The sequence below is a fragment of the Narcine bancroftii genome, chromosome 3 (genome assembly GCF_036971445.1).
Source record: "Narcine bancroftii isolate sNarBan1 chromosome 3, sNarBan1.hap1, whole genome shotgun sequence".
Taxonomy (NCBI): Eukaryota; Metazoa; Chordata; class Chondrichthyes; order Torpediniformes; family Narcinidae; genus Narcine; species Narcine bancroftii.
In genome coordinates, this window is record NC_091471.1 from 361,847,266 (window position 1) to 361,858,064 (window position 10,799).

General features: G+C 39.2%; 1 protein-coding gene across 3 annotated transcripts in view; it reads left to right on the top strand.

Annotated features, from left to right (window-relative positions):
• LOC138759513 (retinal rod rhodopsin-sensitive cGMP 3',5'-cyclic phosphodiesterase subunit gamma) overlaps positions 1-10,799 on the top strand; it is a 29,174-nt gene that overhangs the window by 16,689 nt on the left and 1,686 nt on the right. The window contains exons 2-4 of one of the 3 annotated variants that reach the window (XM_069930063.1): positions 3,665-3,850; positions 7,763-8,011; positions 10,417-10,457. In XM_069930063.1, coding sequence (XP_069786164.1) covers positions 7,806-8,011; positions 10,417-10,457 — 247 coding nt within the window. In that variant the 5' untranslated portion in view covers positions 3,665-3,850; positions 7,763-7,805. The remainder of the gene's footprint in view (positions 1-3,664; positions 3,851-7,762; positions 8,012-10,416; positions 10,458-10,799) is intronic. The other 2 variants (XM_069930062.1, XM_069930064.1) reach the window with 2 other exon arrangements.

The following is a 10,799-nucleotide window of genomic DNA, read 5'->3' on the forward strand; positions in this document are numbered from 1 at the left end:
GATGCAAATGATCAGGCCCTGGTGATTTATTAGCTTTTGATGCCATTAGTTTCTTCTGCTCTATTTCCTTAATGCTTTTAGTTCCTCACCTTTTTAGATTCTGGGTCCACTAACATTTCTGGCAGGTGTGGCTTAGGGTATGGGACCTACATTTGACTCCATTAATCCTTCATGGTTCACTTTTATTTTTAGCTTTTTATTTTTCTTGAAAGTTTACAACTATTTTCAAGTTTTGCTCTCTTATTTGTTTCCTTTGTTTTGATAGGAAATTATTTGTTCTGAGAGTTTGCCCTTGGAATACCTGAATTCCAGGGCCATCTGAGAGGTGTTTGGCAGTCAATCATTTTTTTTCCAAAAAATAGACTTTATTCACAATAAATTATTTACAGAAGAGAAAATCGTTCCAAGTTTCTTCACTTCTTAGTGTCATGTCAATATATTCCCATAATTGTGCATTGTTTTCTATTTACACCATTGTCACTACTGTGGCACCTTTTATCACTCCCCCTCTGTTGTTTGAGGGGCTTCTGCTCAGTCTCAGCCCCTCAAAGCCAAGGGACGGAAGGACTCTAGCCTGTGTGTTATGGGAACGTGCAAGTGTGCGTGACATCCTATACACGAAGTCACATTGCATTAGAAGGTTCCGTTTGCCACCATCTTGGCATGAATGAAGATGCTGACAGCTTCCCTTGTGTGAGGTTATTTTCAAAGTGGTGGCGAGAATGAAAAATTCCACACTCCAGGCAATGGGATCTGCAGGATTTCGGGTAAAAATGACGTCAGAGTTGAAAATTTAATGCAAAGAGAATGACACAGGAACAACATCGAGCTACAGGGAGACAAAAGCATGTGCCCGGCAGCAGGGAAAAAAAGGAAGAAACTCGATAGGAAGTTGACCACAATGTGAGAAAATAGCAAAAGAGAGAAAGTGAGAAAGGGAGGCAGACACCGAGTAAGGGGCCGAACAGACAAGGGCCAGGACAGACAAGGGCCAGATACCAAGAGAGGGGCTGAACTGCTGGGGACAGGACGCCCACAGAGGGGCTGAACAGCCGGGACCAGGACCGGGACCGCCAGAACAGCTGGGGTAGGATGCCTAGCTAGGGGGTGAACAGCCAGGGCCAGGACATCTTGGGGGGAGGGGGGCAGCCACCAAGAGAGGGTCCAAACAGTCGGGGCTAGGACAGCCAGAGCAGGACTCCCAGTGAGGGGCTGAACAGCCAGGGCTGGGACAGTCAGGGCCAGATGCCAAGAGAGGGGCTGAACAGCCAGAGACAGGACGCCCACAGAGGGACTGGGTAGCCGGGACCGGGATCTCTGGGACAGCCAGGTCAGGACGTTGCCAGCCCGGAGGATGGTGGGAAAAGTGATGCACTAGCCAGCGAATCATTCACCTGTCTCAATGCAGCACCTTCCCATCTTTACAATATCTGGGAAGAGATTGGAATTCCAGAAGATCAAACAACAGAAGTTGTTGAAAGCATATTAAGGGCCTTTTGGATATGATGATTGCAGATGTAGAAAATATAAGGCAGTGGCTGAAAAAGAGCATTGCTGTGTGCCAGAAAGAGCTCCATGCAGTGTGTCAGGAACTCAGTTTGGATGCACGTCTGCCTGAAGAAGAATGAACAATGCTGAGGATGGAGAAAGATTTGCGGACCCATTTGGAGGTCCTTTTGAAGGAGAAGAGCGAGAGGATGACAAAATTAAAGTGCCTTAAGGAGGAAGATGAAGAGCTTTGTGATATATTACGTACAACAGGCTACTCCATTGATTATAATGCTGCCCCTAATGTTGAACAGCTGGAGGCATTTCGTCAGCACTTTGCTTCACTTAATGAAGGAAAGGAGCACAGAAGGGCTGAGTTTGTATAAACAAAGAAACTCAAAGAATTTAATGTCTTCAAGACGCTTAAGGGAGAGGAGATGAACTTTAAAATCTTCAAGGATATGAGGAAAGAAATGGGAAAATACATGAGAGGGAAGGATAAAGATAAGGAAAGAGAGAGGGAACATGATCGAAGGAAATGACAGCAAGAGGAAGAAGATAAGGTACATAGAGTATGGGAAAGGCAGAAGCGGCAAGAACAGGAGCGTAAGGTTGAAAGGAAATGTTTTAAAAACTTGGATGGCAGGGAATCTAAGCAGGACTCACTGGAAGAAGGAGAGCTTCAAGAACACAAGATAGAGATAACCATTCGCAATTCACCACACAGACGAGAAGGACCAACAGAGGATCGAGGGGAGGATTAAATTTAAGGCATCTCTTCTTCAAAAATCTCCTCCTTAAGCACAACCTCCTCCACCTCCCGTTTAGATTCCTCACCGAATATCTCCGAGAACCAAGGATGATTCTTTGCCAATTAACAAATCTCCAAAAAAGTTGAAAAGTTATAACTCTGGTTTGGTGTGTTCTTCATCCCCAAGAAGATACAAGAGAGAAAGACACCCTCCAGTACATTTAAAAGAATATGTGCAGTGACTTAAGACGTTATTCAATACATTGCAAAGACTATGAGCAGTGAGTTAAAGACTTTGTATGTTTCCATTTAATACATTTTAAGTTAAGTAGTTTGAGATCTATCGTACCATGATTAGTAGAAGTTATGCTTAAATTCTCCATAGTGTTAACATAGTTACATTACCAGTAAGCCCAACATTTTTTTTGAGGGATATGAGTGTTATGGGAACATGCATGTGCGCATGACGTTATATACACAGAGTTACATTGCATGCGAAGGTTTAGTTTGGCGCCATCTTGTCATAAATAAAGATGCTTTCAGCTTCTCTTGAGGGAATATATTTTCAAAGGGAAAATACACGACACTGTGGCCCTTCCCCATAGCGCCCTTCCATTGGCTGAGCCAAGCCTTGGTGTGTCTTTCATTCATACTTATCACATCAAAGGTTCTTAGACTGGAATAGATTTAACTTAACATTTATATCTTTACACCTTTTAACCCACTTCAATGGCGAGATTCTATTTTCACATCCCGACGATGACATAACCCTTTCGACAGCTGTTTTATTTGCCATCTTTTGGATATCTGAGTTTATCTTGCACTTGTACTTCGCCTGAAATTGCTGCATTATTTACATATAAATGGGAATGCCATCAACATCCCCTGCATTTTGACAGCAGGCTCATTTCATAAATCTGTATAACTTGCTTTGTCTTTTCAATTTCTTTTAAAAACTTTAAATTTAGGCATACAGCATGGTAACAGACCCTTTCTGTCCACGAGTCCGTGCCACCCAATTACACGTAATTGTCCTACAACCCTCGGTACGTTTTGAAGGGTGGGAGGAAACCAGAGGAAACATGGGGAGAATATATGAACTCCCTACAGGCAGCGTGGGATTCAAACCCCGGTCCAGATTGCTAACCGCAATTTTGATGGGAATTCTCAGCCTTATTAATGTTCTAGCGTCTGTGGGTCTCTCAATACGTTTTAACAATTTTATCATTTTGAAGGAAAACAAACTTTTTTTGCAATAGGATTGTACATAGAACACCAAAATATAGTTACATAATGCATTCTTGTTTACATAAGAAGCTGGAGAAAGAGTTTTTCTTGGAGTTTTGCTCCCCAATACAAAGCAATGAAAGGTGACATATCCATTGAGCCTCGGCTTATCCTCATATCAGCTTTCTCTTCCAATAGTGACATCACTACATTAGAATGGGGACACTTCTGACGTCAAGATCCTATTATTGACCTCCTCAATAAAAGCTGCTTCCATATCTGTGTATCTTGAACTGCATAGATAGAAGTACAGGAACGCCTACGAGAGCTAGTTAGAGCTCTCGCCTTTCATTGGCGAATGTTCCCCTTTGCCTCCACATAGTGGTAAGTACCTGGTCTTTTAATTGTCCGCAATGCTGGGCCAAAGTATAACAGATTTCACACAGTTGGGCATTGAGTTAAAATATATGAGATGAAGTTTAAAAAAATGAATTAAGTAGGATCTTAACCGTGAGAGTTTAAGAGAATATAATCTAATATACTCTCACTCTTCCTTCTCTTTCTCTGACTAAGAGGTGCTAGCCAATACTAATGGTGAATCTTTGTCTGCCTGATGTCAGACGAAAGGCAATTTGTGTAATATTACATTTCTGTTTTAAGACATGACAATAAATAGTATCTGATCTAATCAAGCCAATCAATAAATGAATTTTTTAAAAATTTAGACATACAGCATGATAACAGGCCATTTCGGCCCATGAATCCATGCCGCCCAATTTATACCCCCATTTGTTTTGAAGAGTGGGAGGAAACTGGATGCCCTGGGAAAAACCCACGCAGACACAGGGAGAACGTGCAAATTCCTTACGGACAGTGCAGGATTCGAACCCCGGTCCCAATCGCCGGCACTGTAAAGGCGCTGTGCTAACCGCTAAGCCAACCGTGCCATGTTCAAAGTACACTTTGGAGTTCATGAGAATTCATAAATGTTTGGTGTTAAACGTTTAAAATATAGTGTAACTGACAATCCATAGTGCTTTCTTAGAGATGGTTTGACCATTAGATTGCATTCTACTTACTGCAAAGCTTATATTTCTTGTTTAAAAAATGTTTGAACCTCAGAATGTAAAAAAAAACTATTTTTATACAACAAAATGGTGGTAATGGTTAGATCTGTGGAGCAAAGTCAAATGGAATGATACATTGACATTTTTTTATAGACATTTTTTGATTTGTACAATCTTATGACGAATTATATCACTATATGGTGGAAAGCTTTATCATTTCACACAGATAACTAATAGAATTTTTTGAACCAGTGGCTGTGAAGGGAGAGAAGACCTTAATATATGAGATGTAAATCCAAGTATCATGTTATAATTTCTATCTAACATTTTGAATAATGTCATTAACTTTATTTTACATCCAAAATCTCTATAATAAGGGGTTGATCTTAAGTCACAGCAGATTTTCAGTGGACACAACAGAATGCAACATTTAATACAAATAAGCCCCTCATCAGACAACATCAACAATGTCTCAGATTGTCATGGTCAGGTTGCCAGTTCAGTATTCCTTGTCTAGTATCAAATCCTCCACAAACAGCACCTTGCAGATCTTTTAATCATAAAACAAAAGATAATTCTGCACTAGGAGAAGCTTTGTCCAATGGTGCTTAATTATTCCTTCACAGGATTATAGTTGCTTGGTTCCCCCAAGCTATTTCATTTATTAAGCCATCCTAATACAGGTACTTAAATTTGACATTTTTAAAATTTACACATATAGCACAGTAACAGGCCCTTCCAGCCCATGAGCCCGAGCCTCCCAAATATCCCAAGTTACCTGCAAACCCATTACATTTTCAAGGGTGGAAGGACAAAACCATTGTAGTCAAGGGAGAACGTACAAACTCCTCACAGACAGCGCAGGATTCAAACCTGGGTCACTAGCACTGTTACAGCATTGCGCTAACTGCTACACTAACCGTGTTGGCCCTACTTGTTCAAACTTTAAAACATCTGAACCAAAAGCAAACTTTCTGGCATTAGTACTGCATGGGGATTGGGCTATTTCCTCCATGCCTGTCTGATGTCATGCAAATGTTGTGAGAATTGGACACCAGGAGAATATTTTGCTCTTGGATAATAAAACCTTAGCTTCTCAGTTTATCTGAAAGATAACACCTTGTTCCAATGTTTCTCTCCACACCATTGCAGTGAAGTGTGCCCATTTTCTGAGGTTGGATGAAGCGTCATGCATTTGACATGACCTGTTCCAAAATCTGATGGGTTCCTTTACACAAGAGATGGCTCTCATAAAGCAGATTATCATTTCAATTGGATTTGGTAACGTGTACCAAAAGAATAATGTACTTAAACAACTCATTGTTGCGCCATCTGTCTCTGGTTATATTGAAACTGGAAATGTAGCTCACTTGTCAAATGGCCATGGCAGAAACGTCACCCAGAGAGAAAATGTTAGGAAAACAAAAAACAAAGGCATTATTATTTGGAAAAAAGATCAAAAGATAATGTACGAGATGATCAATATTCAGAAACTTGCATACCCAAAGTGAAATAAAGTGTTAAATGTAGTTATTCATTTGAAATGTCACTTGACCATTCAGTCACTGAAGAACAGATGGCAAAGTGTCAGGGATTTGTGTGAATAAGCCTCTTAACGATCTGTATACCTGTATTGCATCAGCAAAAACCTGACTCAACTAATTAATGAAAATGCATTGTTAGTATATCAGGGATGATTTGACCTTGAAACCAAATTTCAGAGCTTTCAAAAGGTTACCTGTTAGCTTTATTTGCAACTCTACTTTGAAGAAGAATGCTGCAGTCACAAAAAGAAATAGGTTAATAGGTTTGCTTTTTCATAGTTCATGTGCAGTTTATTGATATTTATTTAAATGAAATATAATAGCTATGTAAGACAATAATTCAATTGATTATATAAATCGGATTTTTATTTTGTGACAGTCCTACAGAAATGTATGTTGATTTTATCGAAGCATTATCGTCAAAAGCTAATTCTCTGGCAGCCCAACGCGAATAACAATAATGATAAAGTCTAAATTATCAACATCATTCACCGTGGTGTTTGAATATTCAAGTAAATTGCTCACCGAGAATATAGCCTAAATAGAGAAATTAAACATTTGTTGCAAGAGTTCATTTGTCATAATCATATGTACAGATCCACTAAATTTCTTACTTGTAAAACATTAAGAGTCTGACATGAGCAACTTTGCATGTCATTACAAGCGATAATCTGCAATTGTTATCCAACCTTTCAGCTTTGTAAATGAAACTGAACCATTCACCCTGCGTCAATAACTAAACTTTTGAGAGATGGCATGGACAGTATCAATTCATTTATTGATGTGGTCCCACAATCACAAATGCACTATCACATGAAAAGGTATCGTTGTTAACACACGGCTCCAGGCTTGCTAATTATGACATGGAGGAAGGCCATTCAGCTCATCAGATCCATGCAAGTACCAAGTAGAGAAACCCTAACAGCCCCATTCTTCCTTTCCTTTTTTCTTGTATTCTCTCTTGCATACCATCAACTCCCCTTTGATTTTTTTAATGTCACTTACCTAAATAAAGGGGTAACTTAACCTACATGTACATCTTTGGAACGTAGGAAGAACCTGAAGCATCTGGTGGAAACCAACGTGGAATGGGGACAATGGACAGAGCTCCACATAGAGAGACTGTATGAATTTTCCAGGCAAATCATACTCTTGAATTATTTTGCTGAACACTTTCCCACAAGTTTAGATTAGAAGAAGGCCACTCATTCCATCATGTATGACTTGCCCATTTGAAAATGCAGAGATTAATTCTTTCTCATAAATTATACATTTTTTATGTTCAATCTCAAAATGTAATAATACACAACACATCAGGTAGCATTGTGATAGTGAAAAAGTTTGTACATGTAAAGCATATCAGTTCAGGGTTCAACCCTTTGGAATTTTGCGCACCACAATTAACCAAATGTTCAACATTCATTGCTTAGAATTGATACGAAGAGCAAATGGGGTTAACTCTCTAAAATGTTCTTTTCCAAGCCACCCTCATCTTACTGCATTTCAGTTTTCAAAATCCTATTACAAGCAAACTATTGAAGATAATCCCATTGTTTCTGTCCTTGGCTCTCGTACCAGGGATTTGGATTAGTCTGAGACTGGTTGCATCGATTGTTTAGTAATCTAGAAGGTACAAAACAACATTGCTATATTATTAATTGGTTGAGGTTTTGGTTTCTTTTGAGATATAGTACCCTAGTGAAGCGTGGCAGAAAAAGAAGGTAAATCATGGCAGCCAACCCCCTGGAAATTCAACCAAACTTGAAAGCACAAGAGATGGCCCTCACTCTAGAACCACCAAAACATGTGGGAGAAATTAAATCAGCCACACGAGTAACTGGAGGACCAGCAACTCCAAGGAAAGGACCACCAAAGTTTAAACAGAGGCAAACAAGACAGTTTAAGAGCAAGCCGCCAAAAAAAGGTGTACAAGGGTAAGAGAAGAATTAACAGAATTTTACTTGAGACGATGTGACATCAGTAAAACTATCACACTGAAATAAGCTGATATACTAAAACCTAGACTGAGTCAAGTATTGTGCAGTCATCAAAAAAAGAAACTGTTGCAAGATGCTTTTATATTGTTTAGATTTTAAATATTTTTGGATTTTCGTTATTGAAGTATAGTTTTTATTTACAACAATCTCAAATGGAAACCGAATACAGTATGGAATTCAAGCCACCAGCAATCCCAAGCAAACAACACAAAAATTTTGAGGAAATAAATAAATGAATATTAAGATAAGTAAGAATAAATAAAAATTTAAATAAAAGATTAAAATTGAAAATGTAAATTAAGCAAGACACATGGGAGCAAACGTTCAGCAAGCGAGGTGCCCCGGTCGTGCCTCACTTGCAGCTGCTGTTTGAATAAACATTCAATAAAGTTGAGTTTGAATAAAATGGCAGCGCCCAGGGTGAAGAGCCAGCTGATGCCGCTCGCCTCTGGGGCGACTCTCCCAAAGGGTCTCCCTATTTCTGCCTAGTAAAAATCTTTATGTTTATTAGTATATTTAAGAATATTAGTAAGGTTTTATCTGTAAACTTGTGGGTGGTGTGGTTAATTATGATGTTGGCATTATTAGCACAGCTGTTAGCGCAACGCTGTTACAGCGCCAGCAACTTGGGTTCGAATTTAAATGTAGTAAGTTACAAGAATGACCTGATTAAAGTGAACTTTAATCGGGTGGCACGATTGGCATAGCGGTTAGCGCCACGCCTTTACAGCGCTAGCGATCGGGACTGGGGTTCGAATTCTGCGCTGTCTGTAAGGTGTTTGTACGTTCTTCCTGTATCTGCGTAGATTTTCCCTGAGGGCTCTGGTTTCCTTCCACCATTCAAAATGTATTGAGGGTATAGGTTAATTGGGTGTAAATTGGGCACCATGGACTTGTGGGCCGAAATGGCCTGTTACCATAACTTATGTCTAAATTTAAAGTTAACATTTAATTTACATAATTAAATACTGTAGTACTGATTTTTTTTCAAATTACTTTACATTTTTCACTGTCTTTTGTCCTTTAAACTGTTTACTTGCAGGTGTATTCATTAGGCATTGTAAGAGTGATTCTCAGTCTACTGGAAAATTCATATATCTAGCATCCACAATTCACATAGGTGCCGGATTTTGGGGGTTTTACTGTAACAGCTTTTTATTAAGCACGTAAATGAGTATTCTCCTCCCAGCAAGCACAATTTCATGGAAATCTCTGAGCTGCAAGAATAGATTATTTGGCACAAGTCGTTATGTTTCACTGTCAACTGGAATAAGAGAAAGGAGCTGATTAACGATCAATGCCAACAATTATATTTAAGATTGATCAAGGTCCTCCGCAGATGTGCTTAGTGTACCGATATTACATGCAGTTGTCTAATGTTGGTCAGATACAGAATTCCTCAATATGGGGTGATAGGACAAAAGCTGCAACCTGGAATTTGATTGAACCTGAGAAATTGAGCAAATGATGAATGCACCACTGACATTCACTGATACAACTTGAGGTCTTAGTCTGATCCCCAGTCTCAACCTTGAAAGTTATTCTTTCTTTTCTTTTTAAATTTTTTTTTTGAGTTTAACATAGATGCTTACATACAGAATTTTAGAAAAGAAAGCACGGAACAATCATTTTATACATATAAGCACACACACACACACACACACACACACACACACACACACACACACACACACACACACACACACACACACACACACACACACACACACACACAAAAGATGAAACCATGCTGAGAATTCCTTAATAAACAATAATTTGAATTGATCTGTAAAACCATGTTAAACCCATTTGCCGAGTTAAAAGCCAAATTAAAAAAAGTGAAAAAATTCAGAACATCTAATCTACCCCCTAAGCTATTCTTTGCTGGGATGACTAACATTGCAATTTTTTACAGGGCAACAGTGACAGGGAAAGGGCCCAACTCACTATCCTTGCTGAAAATGTACTTGTGTGGAATGAGGTTCAACTGAAATGCTCCCTTCAAACAACACGTTAAATTTAAATTTAGACATCCAGCATGGCAACAGGCCCTTCCAGCCCTTGAGACCGTGCTGCCCGATTGGTCCCAACAGACCTAAACCCCAGTAAGTTTTGAAAAGTGGGAGGAAACCGGAGGAAACCCACGCATTCACGGGAGAAAGTACAAATTCCTTACAGACAGCTGAGGATTCGAACTGGGTCATTAGGCTAATCGTCCCACCCACTCTTGATTTGTTGTCAATGTTTTGCACATAAAGATTGATATGGCAGTTATTTACCCTGAATGAGTTGCAGTTTCTTTTATTATGGCTTGTTAAGCATTTTTTCTTCCTCTGCCATAGGTTTGGTGATGACATTCCTGGAATGGAAGGATTAGGCACAGGTAATAATGACATTATTTGGCTGAACTATTATTCATTTATTCAAGGGCGGTGCTGTGAATTAATCTTGAAAACCCAGTGATTTCACAGCACACTTCTTTCACATGCTATGATAATTAATATTGACTGGAAACCACAAATGTACTAAGGTACAGATAAACTGCATATCAAAAGTGTAGAACAAATCCTGTTAATTCAGACATAACTGCCATGAATAAGGAAGGATATGTGGAGCTAACTCCTTGTTAATTCTATTGTGGTCATCTTTGCTCACCGTTGAGCTTCCATGTGCCTTGAGCTTATGAAAAATTTCCAATGAAAATTAATCAAATACTATTGATGCT